This window comes from Colias philodice, chromosome 9 (genome assembly GCF_061535455.1).
Source record: "Colias philodice isolate Cphi_HAF_F1 chromosome 9, ilColPhil1 Martin Lab GWU primary, whole genome shotgun sequence".
In the NCBI taxonomy this organism is placed as follows: domain Eukaryota; kingdom Metazoa; phylum Arthropoda; class Insecta; order Lepidoptera; family Pieridae; genus Colias; species Colias philodice.
Window position 1 is genome coordinate 13,082,331 of NC_143094.1, and position 21,857 is coordinate 13,104,187.

The 21,857-nt window shown below is 34.1% G+C and overlaps 2 protein-coding genes and 1 long non-coding RNA gene across 3 annotated transcripts in view; 2 read left to right on the plus strand and 1 right to left on the minus strand.

Annotated features, from left to right (window-relative positions):
• The window catches only part of LOC149486210 (uncharacterized), a 493,671-nt gene that overhangs the window by 179,128 nt on the left and 292,686 nt on the right, over window positions 1–21,857 (plus strand). The gene's annotated exons all lie outside the window — the stretch shown is intronic.
• On the plus strand, window positions 4,679–12,693 carry LOC149486217 (uncharacterized). Its single transcript, XM_089699539.1, has 3 exons — window positions 4,679–4,837; window positions 6,903–10,254; window positions 10,429–12,693. The coding sequence occupies exons 1-3, from the start codon at window positions 4,815–4,817 to the stop codon at window positions 12,232–12,234; spliced, it is 5,181 nt and encodes a 1,726-aa protein (XP_089555665.1). The 5' UTR covers window positions 4,679–4,814; the 3' UTR covers window positions 12,235–12,693.
• The window catches only part of Madm (MLF1-adaptor molecule), an 87,352-nt gene continuing 83,715 nt past the window's right edge, over window positions 18,221–21,857 (minus strand). The window contains exon 10 of the mRNA XM_089699551.1: window positions 18,221–20,844. Coding sequence (XP_089555677.1) covers window positions 20,692–20,844 — 153 coding nt within the window. The 3' untranslated portion in view covers window positions 18,221–20,691. The remainder of the gene's footprint in view (window positions 20,845–21,857) is intronic.

Sequence of the window (21,857 nt, forward strand, 5' to 3'; positions counted from 1 at the left end):
CTTTGTTGTCCTTCTGTCTATCTGTCTAAAAATACTTTTTTTTTTTCAAGAACGCGTGGTGGTATCAAGCTGGAATAATAATGAATAAATCAAAAGATAGGTACAGCCGTTTATGTTGCAAATTTCATCCCTATATAATAAAGTTTATCTTTCTAATAAAATAATATGATTCCTTTTTACCATAAAAATCTAGGTACTAAACATGTCTATGTAAATGGAAAAATAAACCATTTCAAATGGTAGATATAACTCAGTAAATAAAGCAAAACCTTGCACTTACGATCCAATTTCATGTTTGTTTTAGGTTAATGGTCACTTATTGACCATTAAAACACAAAATGCTGATAGATCCAGGTGGAGCTTTGCTCGCAATCTTATAGTTTTTGACCGATATCTCGAAAATAATCCACTTTAGGGCAAAAGTTACTTAGACTTTTTTGTAGAAAGAAAAATTTCGCATCTTTTATACTCTTTAAACTTTTCTGTAAAACTACTATTTACGGTTATGGCCTATAAATTTAATGAACCGGTTTTTCGTTAAAATATTGGATTAATGAATAAAATGCATGTAGGTATGTACATTGTACATTGTTTTTAGATCACTTTATTCTCTACAACTTTTGTTTGAATTTTTTTTTGAGTGCCCATAATATTTATTGAGTTGTTCTACGTATAATGTAGAAATGCCGCCGCTCGGCGGGTGATGTGGCAGGTGATGTAATGAAAACGAAGAAGAAATTTCCAATGCAAGTGGATTTTCACCATTTCCGAAACGGCAACATTTTTGATTTTTTTTGACGTGACAACGTCTTAAATTAGGTTGCGACTGGGAGTCACTTATGAAAAAGTGTAACGCTCGGTAACGTTACGATGAGTCACCGAACGAGAGAGAGGCCCGCCGAATGCCTTGCGTCTCTCTCCCACTCAACTATGATCGAGAAAAAGACGTTGTCACGTAAAATCTTCGCCCGTAAAACCGACTTTACAGGCAACCATTTTTTTACTTATAGAAAAATTTTTAATACATTTTTTTAAATATTTTCGTTCCATTTTCTTTTATTTTATTCTTGCATCCGAACATAAAATAACTACTCAATATTATTTAGTTGTACGAAATATATACGAAGGTATGTATACCTTGAAATTTTCTATTTTTCGCCAAACGTTAAATAACTCAAAAAGCATTAGAAAAAAAAATTCAAATAAAGTAATCTTAATAAATGGATAATGCATATATGTATATCGCTCATTTGCGACAAGAACGTGTTAACGAGCATATGTATCGTTATGGAATAATGATACAGTAGAATCCGTCGCATCGCGCTCTACCTGCTGCTAAAACGCGATATTTCTAGCTCCAAAAATGACCGAGTTATGAGGGAAAAGGTCGGCGACTATCGGTTTAGCGAAATCTCTTTTTGCTCTTGAATTTAATGCAAGAACGGTTTAAGTCAGTTGTCGCTGCTCCCTTGAGAAGGAAACTGCTGCCCGATTGCGGTAAAAACGTAACAGCTTATTGTATCACGGTTTTGCTGAAAGGTAAGTACAGCTTTTTGTTTTTTTACTGATTTATATTTGCAGCTATAACGGGACATTTGTATGTGGGTCATTATTGTAGAAAAAATAGTATTCGCATGCTACGGTTTACATAGGATTGTCCCGTTGTTGCTGAAATAAACAATGTTTTTTGTTGGTTAATTTAAGATGTTCCGTTACAGTTGATAATAAAAGTACAAAATGTTTGGTATTTATGTTGGTTATCTCAAGTTAACACATTCTTGATAAAAAATAATACATTTTTACAACGAATACGCTACAATGTTGCATTATAAATGATAAAAATGTTGTCTGATTACTCAATTTATTTTTCAGATGGAATCACGGTCTAGGAAGCTTGTAAATCTTGTACGAGAAAATATTCATTATTTTATTTTACATTCACTTAAGTTAGAAAAACGAAAAGATCATACCGATTCTCGAAATACAAATGAATTAAACAATCAATTTATTTTATAGCATAAACGAGTAAAAAATACCACTGAATAAAGAAATATGAAAAAAAAAATATTACAAATCAGTTAAAAAATGCAAGACAGTCCTACGAATCGAAAGCATCACAAAAAAGCTGTGCCGCCCCGTCAACTAAAAGAGAATCCTGCAAGGAAACCTGCATTTTCAAGTGTCAATTTTTTTTCCGAAGAACAACACCATGAAATACTGAAAGATTACTGGAATTTAGGAGAGATCAAGAAGCTGTCTCGAGACAAGAACCTGTGATTTGTTTAGCTAATATGTTTATTTGATTTATGTATGACCGGGACCCGCAATAAAGATTAGTTTCCTAATATTACTGAGATAAGCAAAATATAAAACAAAGTCGTTTTCCCCGGCCGAATGCGTTTTGCAATTTTGATGCAGTTTTTGTTAACAGATAAAGTGATTCAAGGGGAAGGTTTATATGTATATTGTATAATAGCATCCATAAATAGGTGAATGAACTGTTATTTTTGACGTTTCTAATGTGATGTTGTAAATAATTACATTATTTTCCGCCTGCATTGCAAACGCATTCCGAGATTTATCAAAATAATTTACCTACTAAGTATTTAACACATGAAAAAGTCTTCAGAAAAATCGATGGTATCAGCATTGCACCCGTGCGAATTCGGGGCGGGTCGTAATATTATAATTGCCAACGTTTGTGAGTAAAAGTAAAACAAAAAATATTAATGTCTGGTTATAATTGTATATTTTTTTTAAATGTGTATATTACTTGTATTTCAGAGAAAGTTACACAATAATTTCGCAAAAATATCTTTCATTTTGTAAAACAAAGTACAAAAATAAAAAGATTTCTACTACAGTAACACGTTTTAATTAAAATTTCCAATACATTTAGGTTACTGATTATCAATAAAACGTAACAATACGACATAACTTGTAAAATTTTAGATTTTTATTCAATTTTTTTTTTCAAGAAAAATGATACATATCTGTTTGTAACGCAATACTGCACACTTTTTACAAGAAAAACGCAACAAGAAGGGCCCTTTCTGAAATAAATAATCATAATAAATTTAATAACCGACTAATTGTTCTGAATACAATTTGATTCAAAAAAACGAGAACGTTTTAATATGTTGTATTGAGCTGAATAGTCTAAGCATAATAATTAAAAAGTTACAGGAATTTTAAACTTTCAAATGCGTTTTCCCAACAATTGAGATTTTGACTTTGTCACGTTATAGAAGCAAATGAGCGATATAGTAATGCCTTTGCATTTCATTGACTAATCCAATATTTTAAAGAGTAACTTGCCAAAAATGATTAATCGGATCATTAAATAGGCCTTAAATCGTAAACATGTAAAATTTTACTATCCACCAAAAATTCCCCATATTTTTTGCCTTAAAATGGATAGTTTATGAGATATCGGCCAAAAACTTTTATGTAAGATTGCGGGCGTAGCTCCACCTGGATCTGTCAGCATTTTGTGCTTTTATGGTCAGTAACTTAACCTAAAACAAAAGTGTAATTGGATGGGAAATTTAGTGCGAATTTGGCTAAATAAAAACAGCTTTGAATGGGGTAACAGTACTACACTACTTTTTCTGGCACCAAAAGTGGTTTAAATCATGTAACATAGAAGCGCAAGCTTTTTGTTTAGATCGCATTTTTTGTGTTGACTGACAACTTTCGAGTGAGAATTTTTTAACGGATATTAAGTTTTGTAGTCAGTACCTAGATAATTAAGTTTTTTAGATTTGGTTAGGTACCTTCCAGGTCAGAGCCAGGGTGGGGCAAGTGCCCCACCCTGCCCCACCGTGGCTACGCCCATGGCTGTTTTTGTATGTAAGGTGTCACCAAACTTCCCTACTACAGGTTTATATAACTTAAAAGGGAAGTTCCAAATGTTTGTGATCACACCGCCATGTTAACAAATAAATAAATTGTTTAAATCAATTGTTTATTTAATTGTTTTAAAACTCAACAAGTGTTCAAATTGTTCTGCACCTACTCTAATTAATTCATTAAAACTCCCGGTTCAAGCACGCTTAGTATTTGCATATTTGAAAGCTTTTCACGTAACCGCAAATACTCTTTCACCCAGATCTTTCTCTTCTTTTTTTAATATTTGTTATTGCGACAACGGTTGCCACTGCTACAGCAACTTTTTGAAGTTTCGATATTGACGACGGCATAATGTAAAATGCAACAATACGTTTATCTCTCTAGACATTCGCGTATAAACTGAGTTAGGGCCCAATTCGCAGAGAAGTGTAATAAGCGCCACACTAACTAGGGAACACGCCCACCCTAGATGCAGGGCCCTTCATATCGGGTAGTGTAATAAGCCTTTCACTTTTACCGTGGTTTCATAAAACCACACAACATATTTTTTAATTTAATTAAATTGTTAAATAGTTTAATGCCCGAGCCAAGAATTGCGACATTCGGATGCGATTTCATTAAAATAATACAAAGACATATGTTTATCAGCTATACGCATTCAGAGGAAGATATAATCAATAAATATCATTAATTGCATTAACTAACGTTATTTAATCTATATCTTCCTGCGCCTACAGATAATAGCCCTAATCCGGGAGCAGGTTTGGAGGGAAACTAAACTAAAACGTTTGAAGGTTAGCGGCCGAAGTTTGGGCTCTTGATATTGAAGTTGTGTTACTCAATGGAAGGAAGTTCTGCGTTCGACACAGATAATCATCAATATCGCGAAAAATCGCAGTTATCACAGGGCGATCGCGGCGTGCGCGCGTGCGGCCATGTGCTAGTGATGCAACTGCAGTAAGATGTCACTGTGTAACACTTTCAGGTGAGAATTAGTGCGTTTCAGTGATTCGTGCATCTAATTACTGCATAACAACTGCTATTTTTTAGTCCGCGATTCGATCAACGAGAAAATTTTAAATTTTGAAAATAACGTTCAAAATAGTTTTAATTATTATTAATTTGTTCTTAAATTACTCGATCTGTTAAACAGTCCAAGTTAATTAAGAAATAGAAACCTCATTGAATCGTTTTAAAATTAAATCGTGATCGTAACGATTAGTTTGCGAAGTACATAATGCAAATCGGATGTTTACGTAAAATTGTCTATTAATTCGTGGTTGAAATTATTACAGTGGCATAATTAGGGAACTGTGATTTTAGTTATATTATGTATATGCTTGACCGAGTGTTATTCGGTAATTATAAGCGGATTAGCCGGTTCTGTCGCCTCATATGCTTTGCCATGCATTGCATTTGTAACAATAACACTGAACACAATTAAATGACAGTTAAAATAGGCAAGTAAAAATCCAAAATCCAGAATGACAGAATGTGGCATAAAACATTTAACGAAAATCATAATATTTTATTTCGTTTAACAAAATTAAATATATCTAACATTGCAAGCCCAAAATATATTAAACCATGAATCAGTGAATTAACAATAATTGACATCCAACTTCCAAATTATCAGAATTCGCTATGTAAATAAAACTGCCTCTATACGAAAATACTTTTTTCACGAAGACGACTTCTATTGGCTTAGGGATATTATAAACGCGTATGCTAATATATTTTTTGTAGTACCTAAGTAACTATTTTGTAACTTGTGGTAACTACATATTTTTAACTAATTGTAATATTATTTGGGTCGATTGCTTTTTTTTAGAGTCGCTAGGTCAAGTATGCACGCTACCACCCGATACTTTGAGGGGATGCAAATTACAATAAGATACGAGGATGTAGGCGGATGCGTTTTGTGCCATTAGGGGAAGTGACGGAAGCTAAGGGCTCTTATTTTCCTTAGCTTTTAGTAATTCACCTCTCATCTAAATGTTCAATCATCAATCATCTCATTCAAATATTTTAATTTATTGTATCGTATGGGCATTTGACCAGATTTATATAGAGGTTTGAGATTCCATTATCCACTGTATAAGACACACTATAGAGCTAAATTGAATTAGAGTTTTAAATTTAGAGTGTGGAGGAAGGTCAAAATTCGTTAGATTTGAAAGTAAAAAGTACCTACATATTATTACTCTGCTAGTATTTTTTTTTACTTTACTCAATCCAAAATTTATATTGACAATCTTGTTTCGCATTTTACTATTAGACGATAAGATGTTGAATTACTATAAAAACCGTGTGATGGGAGTTGGGACAGATAAAATCAAATTGATTAATTAAGTAAATATTTTAGAAAGATTTCTGAAATACGGAAAAGTTACCAGTTCCTTGTATATTTTAAGTACAGGAAATAATATTAAAAGTTGATCTGACGCTAAAGCCTTAAAGTAATAATATAGGTAACTACCTTCAATTTCATTGAACATACAAAATAAAACATTAGTATAAGGTCAGGAAATGAAGCGAATGCTATTTTATAAACACCGGTCGATGATATTCAGGAACGTAAGTTAAATATAACAATGGAATTTATCTTATATAAAGGTCTGTATGTTTAAAAATAGTAATCGATTGTTCGGTAATCGTCTTTATTTTTATAATATCCGTTTGAACAATTGAATAATAAGTGGGAAAAACTTCATTAAGTTTTTACTAAGTATGAAAACATTGGAATAATATTAACGTGCGTGTCTGTCTTATAAAGAGCCATCCTGCAACCGATCCTTTACGAATTCGCGTGACCATACAAACCAGTGTATTTGCTTCTATTTACCACTTGCGTAATGTTTGATAGAAACAACTAATCGTACAAATATGTAATACCTATTGATATTTACGCTAATTGTTTCAATTACATTTATTTTATAACTTTTATGTTTTCGATAAATAGAAATAAAAGCCAAGGCTTTTACTTGAACGTTTTATTAATACCTCTTGGTATCTATTGTTATTTATCACTTCAATTATGTTTGTTTCAGGTTATTCGCGTTCAGCTTGACCATTGTGTTGTCTCTCATTGACACACCCGCGGATACGTTCACAATTAGTCGTCCAGGTGAATTTCACGACGCTATCGAGGACCTTGATCAAGAAGAAAGTATAAGATTAGAAGTTAGAGATGATTTTAGGCGGCCGAATGACATTGCAGATCCTAATAGGCTCTTAGTAAGTGAAACTGAGACAAAAGAAGTCCTTACCATACCTGCGACAACTGCTCATGATCAAACGTCTGTAAATAGTTTTGGTACAACGAAACGAGTAGAATATGCGACAGATGAAACTTCGACGGCGCAAGAAAAAGTATCTGATAGCACTCAGATAATAACAAACGAATCGACTGAAAACATTGGAGCATTCACTACAATATCGACACTCAATGATGATCATATTAGTAAAAGTACATACGAAAAATACGGGCATATATCACAAAATATTAATTTGTCCCAGGAACAGACTACTCCGTCTTGGAAGAAGTATACAACTATAAACAGAAAGCCCATAAGCAACCTCCAAAATGATCCTAAAATGTCAGAAAATAGATCTGAGGAAATGATTACAGACGAAACGGGTAGTCCATTACAAGATTCTAAACAAGGAGACATACCATCCCTGAATCAAATAAAAAGTTTTCTTTCATTCTTCAAATCAGATGCTCAAAACGACACAACTTCTAGCAAGGAGGTAACAGATCAATCTGCGAATGACAATCTTGGACAAACTCAACAAAACACACCACCGTCTACTGACAAAGAAACACCTGCCACAGTTGAATCTAAACGCGGCGGATTTTTGGATTTCTCGTTAAAATCCTTATTTGAAGACAACGACGACAAAAAGGATAGTTCACAAGAACTAAACACCCAGCGACCTAAGAATAGGAAATTAAGTTGGCGGATTGGATCGAGATATCGAAGTAAAGAAGATAGTTCTGGTGAAAAACAAGGTAGGCTCAGGTTTAGATTTAGGAACGATGATGATAAGAATAACAATGATCGCAAGAAAGATAAAAATGAAATTAAAACTATCCAAGAAAGCCAAGAGGACATTAATACCAAAAATAAGGATACCGACTATAAGGAGGATACTAACAGAAAATCGAATGATAATAAAGAACAAAACAATGACGAAAGAAAGAAAGAATCATCTTCGGATTCCAAAAATATCAATGAGAGCATAGAACAGTACACTAATGATAATATAAATTCCCGTGATAGAAATGGCTCTAAGACTGATAAGCAAATATTGAAAGAGTGGCAAGATTTTGACCAAAAGCAAGGAAGAAAAGATAATATAAAGATAAAAGAATCTATAGAAGAAGTTTCTGATGCCAATAAAAATAACGATAAAGATTCAAAAAACAAAGAATACCGCCAATCGTTCCAAATGGATAGTAAAGAAACTTCACGAGAAAGTAATAAAACAGAAAACAGCATGACAGAAAATATTAAACCGTACGGAGAAGAAAAAGAACAGGTTTTAAATATATGGAAAATTGATTCTAAAGAAAATTATGATCGATATCGATCACGACAAGAAAATGAAAAAGGAATTTCAAAAGGCGGGGATAGTGATAGAAGAAGCGATAATAAAGGTGAATACAGAAATCGCGAAAATCAGAGTTCAGAAAAATCGGTAAATGAGAAAAATGAGGACAGATATCGATATCGTGCGAGAAATGAAAAAGAACGAGATAATGACCGACGAAATGAGAAATCTGAAAGAAATAAAGAGGAAAGAAATCATAATAATAAAAATTCTGAGAAAATAATAACCGAAAAAGATGAATCAAGATCTCGATATCGTTCCAGAGAAGAAGAAGAAAAACCTAATAATGATAGACGGAAAGAAAATTCCAAAAATGAAGATAGAGATAACAACCGAAGAAATGATAGACCAGACAAATATAACGAGGAAAGATATCGTGACAACAAAAGTTCTGAAAAGATAGTGAACGAAAAAGATGAAGATAGATCTCGTTCTCGTTCAAGAAACAAAGATCAGGAATCTAATAGTAATAATAGAAGGAAGGATAATTCTAGGGACGGAGATAATAATAGAAGAAATGATAATTCTAGGGAAAGAGACAACAACATAAGAAATGAAAATTCTAGGGACAGAGACAACAATAGAAGAAATGAAAATTCTAGGGAAAGAGACAACAACAGAAGAAATGAAAATTCTAGGGATCGAGATAACAATAGAAGAAATGAAAACTTCGAGAAAAATAAAGAGGAAAGGATTCATGATGATAAAAGTTCTGAGAAGATTATGAACGAGAAAAACGAATCCAGATCTCGCTCTCGTCCACGAAATGAAGAAGAAGCATCTAATAGTAACAACAGAAAGAAAGAAAGTTCTAGAAATGAAGATAGAGATAACAACAGAAGAAGTGAAAGGCCAGAAAAAAAGAAAGACGAAACTAGATCTCGATCTCGTTCGAGAGAGGAGGAAGAATCAACTGGTATGAATAGAAGGAATGAAAATTCTAGAAGCAGGGAAAACGAAAGAATTCCTTCTCAATCAAGAAATGACAATGGAAGGGAAAACTATAATAGAAAATTCGAATCAACCGATAAAACAGACAAAGAGTTGCAAGAATATAATAAAAGTTACACGGAAAGGAACAGAGGCGACGTGTTAAGACAAAAGGAAGATACCATCAAAACTGTTGAAATTAATAAAACTACATTAAAAGTCGATATCGATAAAGTTAACAAGATACCACCCCAAACCACAATTCAAGAAGAATTTAATAATAAATCAAATCAAGACGAAGGAAGTGAATATAAACAATATAAACAAGCACCGATGTTAGATGAATATAGCAAAAAGTTCCTATCAACGATTGAAGAAGAGGATGAATCTGAGATACAGGGTGCAACTGCAATCGAAAATGAAAACGTGACTTCTAAAACAAAGCAGACAGAACAGCAAAACATTGTCGCAGTGAAGTATCCTTCTGACTTTAAGTTTAACGACATGGAAACGACACAAAATTTAGAACCCAATGAACCTTATAAATTAACAACTATTTCTATTCCTAATTCAAATGAAGAAATAAAAGGCAAAGAAAATGATGGTGTTTATCTAACGACGCAAAACGATTCGAAATCTAAGATCTCATCAACTCCTGATTATAAAATTCAAGATAATATTAGAATTGTCTTTAAGGACGATAAAGTTGAAGAACGTAAGGAAGAACGCAATAAGTACGAGAAACAAACCACATTCCAACCTTATCCCACACTGTCTGAGGAACGCACACCTGAAAATGGTGATTATGGAAATAAACAAAGTAATGTTAAACAAACAGGAACTTTTATACAAATGGTAAGTGAAATCGATTTATTTCTTTAATTCTATTTAAGACATACTTACTCGTATTTAAAATGTTCCTTTTGAAATAGTTTATATTTCGATTAAATACATATTATTTCGAACTATTAAAAAAAAAACGTATACAGACGTTATACAAAATCTGACGTTATATTTATATTCTTTCAGAATGAAGATGATATCAGAGAAGAATTTTTAAAAGAAGATAGGATAAATAATTATGAGGAAAATAAAGACAGGTATCAAGGAGATCCTATTGAAACCACAACAATGCCTCAATCTACGATTCCGGTTAAAATCTATGAAGTTAGTAAGCCAGTTGTGAAAGATACAAGTGATGAAAAATTAAGTGTTAAACCATTGAGTATACTAGAAAAGTTAAAAACTACAATTTTGTATCCCGTTAGTCCAAACTATAAACCCCCCAAAAAAATAGAAGTGCAGCCGCCCAAAACTTTTGTAAGAGACCCCGATGATAACAGTTGGCGAAATGAGAGCCTAAGTTCACTGGGAATTGTTTTCAATCCGAAGAACTCCTCAAAACCTTTCACTCAAGTCTTAAAAAATAAGACTGAGACGGAATGGAACAATTTGCTTGAGAGATCAAACAAAAACGAGACGCCGGATCTAAGAGAAAGATTGGAAAAAATAGCAGAGATGAGAAAAACTAAGAAGAAGAAGACAGACGCATTTGGCAATGTTTATTATAATGATTATGAAGATGGAAATTCAAAAGAAAACGTTTTATCAAACGAAAACTACTCATCTGTCTCCACGGAATCATATAGAATATCTACAACCACGTTAACAACGGAAATTACAACTACAACACCGAAACCCACGACTACGATAAGCACTCAAGCTACTACAACAAGGACTACTGAAGCTCCAACTACCGTACAGGCACGAATCGATACTACAACTACCAAACCAAAAGCTACAACTGAGAAAACAAAGAAAGTGTTTAATGTTGCAGAATATTATGATTCCTCAGACGAAGACGACGCGGACTACTTGTCATTGGCCAAATTAGATTTGAAAAAGTATACCGTTCCGATCCAAAGTACCACAGAGGCCAATACTCCCCCGCCTTGGCCCGTAACTAACAACAGATATGTTCATAACAAACATGATGATAGACAACCTACTCTTCAATATTTCCCACCTTTGACTACGCAGAAGGCTATGTTTAAAAACAAGGGATATGACGATTACAACCATAAGATGAATGCTTATACTGATGCCGCTCCGCCAACAAATGTTCTTCCAGTTTCCTATCCAAAGAAAACAACTTCTCTACCGAAAGCTCGCAAGGAAAATATGTTTACTCCAACTTTAAAAAGTACTTTTAGAAACTCATTTACAACAAAACCAATCCAATATGAGAAAGATCTCTACATAACACCCGCTCCTGAAATAAACGCAGACAAAGATACGTATACGTTCGTCACCGACGATGGAAGCTTCAACAAGGCGTCTGATGTCATAAAGAATTACAGAGACTTTTTAAATGCCGTGGCAAAAGATCACGAGGAAGATAAAAATGCAGATTATATTCAATATACGAAAATTCCATCTCAAGGTGTAACATTGAATGATGCTTTTATGCCACAAACAAAAACAAAGCCAGATATTCCCGAAAATTACGACTACGATACTGATTACAAAAAAGACGTGTTGCAACGATTCGTGCATAATTTCAATGAAAATAGCGAAAGATTCAAATCGAATTTACCGCTCTTGTACAACAACAGTATTATCCACAGCGAATTACACGGAGAGCACGGCAGAGACGTCGCTTCGTCAAGGGCTTACTTGAGTCGACTTCTGACTCGACCCGCCGGCGACTGTGAGAACAACTCCACGGTGGAACTTTCCCCGGCCTACGAGCTGCACTATTACGTGCCGGAGCAGGAAGAGAAAGAAGAATTGGATCCCAAGTCGGTCACGCTACCGTACCAATACCAGTTGTAAATCCTATTCGGACATGTTATGTAAATAATAAATGTAGTTTAAGTTAGAGCGATGAATTATCTGCAATAACAAAGCGAGCAGATACCGTGTTACAACAGTGCGTTATTGGTAGTCATGCGGAACCATTAATACCATTTCGGCGGCAATGTGTACATTATGAAAAACGATGCCAACCGACTACCGAGTGTGTTATAAGTTAATCCTTCACATTAATTAAGTTTGTAGTTATTGATATAATGACCGTTAGGTACTACACGTTAAATTGGTGATTATATAATAAAATTTCGATTAATTAATTATGTTTGTTTGAGCCAAAGATTAATTGTTATGTAAACGATTGTTTTAAAGACTTGTAAGTTAAAAATTGATATCTGTTAACCAGAGGCGGCTCGTGACAAAATTTTATGGGTGTTCACTTGAAATAAAACACTGAAAATACGTGGTGTAAAGCATTAAGCAGTACATTTATCAAAAAAATTACTTATAAAGGAAATACATACGTCTTTCTTTTTGGTGTGCAAAAATATCTATAACTTAAAGCGACAAGACATTCGTAAATGTCTGTTGTTGCTTTCATCACAACCATACAACCACGGTGTTTTCACATAATATTGTTCGGATTTAAACACACGCGTATATGTTTTCGTTTTTGTCGTACATTTTTGCGTAAGGTCAAGTTCAGGCCGTGGCAGTCCCTGCTTTCAATTCAAGCCGAATTTGTAACGTTTTAACACACTTTTTAATGAACGCCACATTATAATTGTTCATTTTCACACTCACAAGTAATACTGATAACTACAGACTATTTCAACACGTATCTTATGATTTTAATTAGAAAATTCCCGAATTTGCATTCGCGCGCGTGCATTGAAGTTGACTCGAGACTCGAGAGTCGAGTGTTTGTTTATAATATAGAGAGTGGCAATGTCGCGCGCGGCGGTAAAAACGAACCGGCAACGTTTGCGGGAGCGGCGCACCGAATTTTGCTATCTTTCCATAGAAAATCTTCTGTTTCACGCGCGCAGGGCACTGGCAAACCATCTCTTTCACTCCTATTGGATTTCGTATTAGGAAATGAACTAAATATTTTTTCATTGGAGCGCAATCGTGAGCGCTCCCCTTCGCGCGTTACTGTATAAATACAGTATTATTCAAGTGTATGGAATGATGGAATGATGGATATATTCATTGGTATTGACAGTAGATTTTTACGATTACGATTGATTTTAAATAGTAATAATTAATATTAATAATGAAATTAAGGAGTATGATTTTATTATAATTATTTATGGGAGTTCACTGCACCAGCGCTCCTTAGGGCGAGCCGCCTCTGCTGTTAACTGTTTGATATAGAGAACTTTCAACGTGATTATTATTTACGTGCGTTTCAGCTCAGATAATTGAATATTGCAGTAATTTGAAGGGTAGGGACAGTATTGAAATGGTTGTGTTCTGTGACTTTGTGATAAGAATAAATATGTTGTACAAACTTTTGTTTCTATTACTTTAACAATCTTGCCCATCTAGTAATGTCACATACGAGATAATATAAAGCTTATGTTTGTTTTCCTTAGACAATATTCAATGGAATTCCGATAGATGTACCTGTACATTACATACACTTGAATTAATCAAATCAGATGATTCAACATTTTATTCTTTTTGACCGATTTTCAAGTTACTTTTTGTTAGTTATCGATCTAACTAAATGGTGCTTGGATTACCCACTTGTACATTACCAAGACTTGTACATAATATTGCCACATTATGTCATATCACATAATATAATAAATAAAGATATCAATAATGGAATTTGTGTCCCTTCGTCCAGCATACTCACCACAACTCACCATGGAATCCTGATATTTCATGAATGTCAAAAAACTGTTCTGAAATAGTGCTAAATAGTGCCCAAAGGAAAAAAATAGTGCTCTTGTACTTGCGAAGTTATAGCCATAGTTCGATGAGTATGCTGGACGAAGGTTTCGCCCAGCATACTCACCTCCGTCCGGAGAATCTGTATACGCTTCAAACATAATTCATACTTCAAAAAATAGTTCCCAAATAGTGCCAAACGGTGCCCAAAAAGAAAAAACAGTGCTCGAATAACTTCGGAGTTATAGGCTTCGTTCAGTGAGTATGCTGGGCGTAGGTTCTACGCCCAGCATACTCACCTCAGTGCGCGAATATCGAACGAGCTATAGGTATAATTTACGTCTCAAAAAATTGTACTTGAAATAGTGCCCAATATCAGTCCAATTTTTGCTTGACTTTTGACTTAGAAAACCATTAAATTTTAATGTAAACTTCTACATACTAACGTAAAATGGGGTACAGTCGTCGACACATGTTTTTGGACAAAAATATTAAACTTTCTAATTGTAGACTTCATGTTATTGGAAATAATTATGGTATTTTCTCACATGTCAAAAACTTTCGATGCATTATTATATATTTTATAAATAATAATAAATGAATGAAACTTTAAGCGTAAATGAAGTCTATTACTTCATTGCATTGTGTGTTTGTCTGAATAAAAACAGTCATTTGCAGCCAATAAAATTAATATCTTGAAAAATTGTTAAAAGGAAATTATACAGTTTCTTTTTTTATATATGTTGCAGGCAAAACTTATAACCAGTCAAAACTAGTACTGTGACATAGTTATACAAATTTTTAAAACTCTTTCCAATAGTTTCATCAATGAAAGGTTTAGCAATAAAAAACATTTTTAATTACTTACGTTATTTATTACTATTTAAAGGGCCAAAGTAATCAGAATTCTAGTTAACTAGTTCACAGCTTTTGTTAACATTCATAATATAATCAATGTAAATAGAAAAAATTGTAGTTTTAATATTGTATATAATATACATATAAAAAAATGTTTAGCGTCGCGGGCGCCGCGCGTCGTAAGCCCCATACCTATTGACCGTACGTGCATCCATTACTGCCACACTATATTGAACTTTATCACATGAGGAATACAGGTCAATTCCGTAAACGTTGTGGTACCGTCCTTGATCCGGAAAATGATTATTTTGAATAATTTTGTCAGTTGTAATGTAAGCATTAATAACAGCAACTTTATTTTTCATGCATGATTTACTTCATTTGATATCTTAATCCTTCAAGCGCCGTGATCTAGACAAATATATAAAATCATTGTTCCTAGCTACCGGGGTCCCATGCGACGCGCGAAGGCTTAATCATATTATTATAAAGTATTATTAAAATAATGTGTAATTAATAATATTGCGATTCTAAAGTAAATACTCCCTTACATAGACAATATAACAAAACAAATAATTTACACAAGACAAAAATTGTTAGAAAGAAAGTTAATAATATTGTATTCGACTGTACTCAATGTAATGTATGTAGAAGTTTACAATCAAATTTAATGGTTTTCTAGGTCAAAAGTCAAGCAAAAATTGGACTGATATTGGGCACTATTTCAAGCACAATTTTTTGAGACGTAAATTGTTCCTATAGCTCGTTCGATATTCGCGCACTGAGGTGAGTATGCTGGGCGTAGAACCTACGCCCAGCATACTCACTGAACGAAGCCTGTAACTCCGAAGTTATTCGAGCACTGTTTTTTCTTTTTGGGCACCGTTTGGCACTATTTGGGAACTATTTTTTGAAGTATGAATTATGTTTGAAGCGTATACAGATTCTCCGGACGGAGGTGAGTATGCTGGGCGAAACCTTCGTCCAGCATACTCATCGAACTATGGCTATAACTTCGCAAGTACAAGAGCACTATTTTTTTCCTTTGGGCACTATTTAGCACTATTTCAGAACAGTTTTTTGACATTCATGAAATATCAGGATTCCATGGTGAGTTGTGGTGAGTATGCTGGACGAAGGGACACTGGAATTTAACACAGATTATTATTTTCATAAGTGGCCTGTGCATCTTCACATATTTAATGAGGGCTAGTGCAGGTATCATTTGCTAGTATAAGCATATAGTATATGTAATAAGTAATATAAGCATAAGCATATAGTATTAAGCAATATATTTGTTTTTATCCAAGTGCAATTAGCGCTGGCAAATTAGCGCCATCTAGATGTGAGTTTACTAAACTCAGACCTCAACCATGTTATTGATTGAGTTGTTTTTGTGATTTACCTACCTACTTATGAACTACTTTAATTATCGATATCATAAATTTCATGCACGGTGCATTTGGCATTTTGGCTAGCAAAATAATTATACCATCACCAGGGACATAATAAAATAAAAAACACAAAGACTTTTAAAATACCACTTTATTGACATTTTATTTTAGAATAGTATGCAAACATCACTCGATTGATCGATCAGTATCTGTTAGACGTCACTTTGAGCATAATTATGTTATCCGTAGAGCGTATAGCGGGACTACTCTCAACGGTTCTTAACTAAACGAGTGCAAATGCAAATCTGGGTCCAATAAATAAATTACAAATTAAAAGAAATAATAAAAATAAAAAAGAAAAAAAATTTCATACGTGAACACATAGCTCTTTGGGTAAAACAAAAACCGAACACGAATTATATACAACGGCGAAATCAACATGTGTTCATAAAATATAAACAAGGTCAGAACAAATGCTATTACATACGTTTTTAAAAAATCTCATCCGAACGCATATTATATAGTAAAAACGTTACAAACATTTGTGATAAAGGAACCATTTTTCAGTTGTATACAGATACAATAAGCGGGGTCTTATTAACTAGACTGATTACGGACAATATGATCAGACATTATTTTTTAAATATTCTTTATTGAAGTGAAACTTCTTTATCGGGGTTGGAAACAAATTTAGTGTAACATTTTTTCGTTACGCGCCATCTTGTTTTTATCCCTACCACGCGTGATTGACGTATTTCTGTAAAGTTGCATATAGTAAATTATTTTTGAAAAATAAAGTCATAAAGAAGTTTCACTTCTTACGTATGTACACTAGTACACGCATACATTTTTTTCATTTTGGCAAAAGGTTCATAATTGAATGTTAAATTGCTATCCTTTTCTAACTTAAAACTCTGTAGACAATTCCAAAAAAACATTTAAAAAATAATGTCAGTCGTCGATAACAAAATGCGTCATAGCGTAAGATCTAAACGTATTACAATATAGAACATTTTGGAGTAATTCAACGCTACTTAGCAGTCTAGTATCATTGACCTATCTCATAACGTGACCTAGGTTACTTCTGGTCCGTAACTTCCTATGCCCGTAACACCTTAGCCTAGTGTCGTAAATATAAATTAAAAACAACGTATCGGTTATTGTATATCTGATTCAATTTAAATGGACACAACTTCACAATTGCTACAGTTATTATAAAAGACAATGGTAGTGACGAAGTGATAACTTTCAAACCGCGGTTGTCTGGAATCGAACTGGTCACACTCACAGTGACCACGTGGCTAGGAACAGTGATGGCATCACGAAATCTAACAAACATTACGGTGATAATGCACGATCACATTTATCGTATAGTTGTCATGACAACCATTATTTTAAAGGTAAATACTGTGTGTAACTTTCCTAAGTTTATTTGATGTATCGAAATACAAAAATCAAGTTTGTATTATTAAGGTCAAAAACAGATGAATGTCACACAATATACGAAAAATTTGACCGCGCAGAACCACCGTACGACGTTAAAACTAGATGGAATATAATGAATAAAACGGCTAATAAAAATATGTTAAACAATATTAAAGCAATCGGATTACATAGGACTTGAAGCGCCGGCCTCAACTCGTAGGTACGTATAATAATATATTCATTTAAGTATAATTTTACACTAAAAGCGAATATTTACACGGGGCACGTCACATCACTCGCTAGACACCTGCCTCCTGGTTCCGCTCCTACTTGTCTTTGATCATTTGGCTTTTAACTGATTCTATATAAATTCCTTAATATTATAAATTAATAACCTTTTCTGTGTATATAGTTACATAAGTCTTATAATTGAAAGTTCGATACTTCTGCGTTAATTATGAGGGTAGATATAAAATTTGAGCATTTTAATCAAATAAATAGACACATCGAAGGCAAGCAGGAGCGTGTCCGTCCAAACCTTACGTAACATTAGCCAGTCTTTCGTTTCACTACAACTAACATCTCCCGGTGCGACTCACACAGCGACAATACAATATGTTCTTCGAAGACGTATTATTGCATTCATTTGTCTACAGCTCGGCCTCATACGAATATATCAAATTAATGTGGATAAGAAATGAAAAAGAAACATATGCAAAGATAATTGCTGATGTACTAAAGGTAGTGTGGAATAAAAACCAATCGATAATAAGCCTAAATTGGCACCTGATTTTGGCACCACAAGCTTAGGATTTCAGGGGAAGAGAAAAAATTGAGAGCACCAAAAGATCTAGCGCTCGTGAAATTTTAAATCAAGGACACAATATTAGCACCACTGCAATTACGTATAACCGAAACGAAAGGAAACACTTTTTACCAAATAAAAACGAAAACACACCGAATGGCGGAAACGTAGACGGATAGGTGTTGTTCGATCGATTAACTTGTCAAATTTTAATTTATTGGAAACCTGCTGATTACAAAGATGTAAAAAATGAACAAAGATAAAGAATCCAAAAGGAACAGATGGCCACTGGAGCGTGGCCGAAGATAGAGTTAATATTTCAACCTTCTATGAACACCAACAATCTAGCCGATACATTTCCGAATTAACAAGGCCGTAGAAATTCAATACGAAAATAAATTTAGCAACGGGCAGCGCAATGTTCGACGTCATCTCAGTACAAATTGAACCTTAATACGAAGTGAGTATGTTCATTTTTCCGTATACTTACATAACCATATCCATAAAGCTCTAAGAGGAAGCCTCACTATACATATTACTATCGTTAAAGTTATCGTTTAAATAATTTTTAAATATCATCTCGTCTATACACATTCATACAGATCCCTAATCGTTCGAACTCCGGGAATCGAACCGAAATAATTAGATTTCCTTAGACGATCAGGATTCAAGGAAGCGTTTGAATCCAAACAAAGACAGATTCATTCGACTAGCAGACATTCGCCGCGCGGGCTCGCAAACATATTGCACTGTTACACTTTATATATTTCGTTAAAATGCATCAATTACAGCTATATTTTTTTTTTTAATTTTCCAATATCGATTGTGACTCTCACCCAATTTCACTAACACGGAACGCGTCGAAGTTCCATTCGTATGCAAAAATAAAAGTAAATCTCTTCGCAGAGTTCTATCTTACGCTACTTACGCTAAGATACACGGGAGCGATTTGACTGTGTTTAGGTTTTCTGGTCCAGTACAAATTCGGGCCCGTCTCTAGTTGACTATAAAACACTTCAATACATCATTAAAAGCTATGTGCATCGGAAATAATTATACAAGTGTTTTTAGGAGTCGGCGACTTTGAATATACATTAGATATACTGCATCAACAATTTTTTGATAAAAATTTAAATTGACACTGACTTAACTTATCCGATTAAATTACACGACCGACGAATACACTATTTATAAAATTTACAAGCTTGTGAAATGTGAATGAAATAAAATATAACCAGAATACTATTGGAGTCCCTCAAGGTACAACTTTGGGACCTTTATTTTTGTATGCAATCGTTTAAATGCTAAATTTAAACATTGATTTAACGTAGCTACCAAATAATAATATGATGTGTGTAACGCACGTGTCCGCTCGCATTATATTTTAAGGGTTACTAATTGATAAATAAATTGCAAAAAGAAAATAACAGTATTCAAAATATTATTAACGTGGTTTGTACTATTACAGTAACATACAACATGAATAAAAATAATATTGAACATTTTGTGAGATTAGCGTTATACAAAGATAAACTTTACTTTCATATCATTATTCAGTTATTTTAAAGACAATTAGTTAATTCGAATTATAATAATATGTATTATAGAGAAATTTTTGTATTGATTGTAAGGTTTATCTTCGTCGGGTTACCATTCAGTTATAACAACATGATTTTACATGATAAATAAAATATAGATGAATATAAGTCAGTTACAAAAGGTCTACAATCGAAAATTAGAATTATAAATTAATTGTACGCTAAAACATTATACTGCTGGCAACCCAGTCCGCTCACTCTATCATCCCGTTTGTAACATAAAACGATATATCCTTAAACTTCAAGTAGTAAACGTATACTCAATATCGAAATGTTTCCACTATCGAAGCGCACGCGTTCAAACGCGACACTTATCGTTCCACCTTACACTACGGGAGTCCAGCTACAAGAACAGAAACAGTGGGCAGCAATAGAAGCGTAGTCGGACACGTGGCACGTGCGGCGCGCTCGGCGGTCGGCGCGCGACTGGCGAGCGGGGCGGGGCTGTGCGGGGCGGGTGTGGGGGCGAGGGGTGCGGGGGGTCGTGCGGGGCGCGCCGTCACTAGCTGGCCACGTGCTGCGGCGCGCGGTGCGCCAGGGGGGCCGCGGGGGAAGGGGAGGGGGCGGGGGCCGGCGACGGGGAGGGGGAGGGCGGCGAGCCGAAGCTGCTGCGGAACGACTCCTCCATGAGCCGGCAGATCTTGTCGCGGTCCGCCTGCGAACAATATACGCAATGTTTTATACACTGTCAGTGTGTGTATGTGCAAGTGTGATGTGCGTTTGTATGATGCACGTGAGTTGTGTCTGTGTAGAGTATACATGTGTCCGAATGTATGTGTATTATAGTGCGGCACCACGTACGTGAGCAGTTTGAGTGTGTGCGTGAGAATGATTGTGTGTTACAAGTTATCTATAAGAGCATACATTTTATTCTTCGACTTAGGAGTAACATTTGATAAAAAATTAGGTTTTATTCATCATATTAATAATATAGTAACGAAATCTCTAAAACTTCTTGGGTTTGTATGGAGAAATTGCAAAATGTTCAAAAGTGTATATTGCCTACACCTACCTATAAAAATTGTATATTGTTCATTAGTAAGATCTCTCTTGGAATATTGCTCACCAGTCTGGAATCCATCTTATCGATGTCACATAAAAAGACTTGAGTCTGTACAGAAAAAGTTTCTTTATCTACTTACTGTTCATCAGCAAAAACTTAAATCTTTAAAATCATACGACCTCAGATTAAACTTTTTTAAAATGGAAAGTCTTAAACATCGGAGATGGATGGCAGATCAAATGTTGTTATATAAAATTGTTACAAATTCGTATATTTGTCCTAATCTTCTATCAAAAATTAATATAGCTGTTCCAAGGAGATACTCTAGGAAAACCAATGTATTTTTTGTCAAAAGATATAGAACCAATTTAGGCTTCAACAGCGTCATTGCTAGAGTTTGTCGGGAACATAATAGATTATTTAACAGCACTAAAGTTGACATCAACTTTCTTAGTTTGTTTGCATATAAAAGCGTTTTACATAAAAATTATACTGATGAGAATAATGTTTTCTGATTAGAATTTATACTACGATTAGAAGCTATTATTTGATACAACTCAAAAATGCATGTTGTATTTGCCTGTAATTGGATCTACATCTTGCTATGCATGCTAATTTATGTCACATACTCAAAATATATTATAAATATAAGATGTACATCTGTT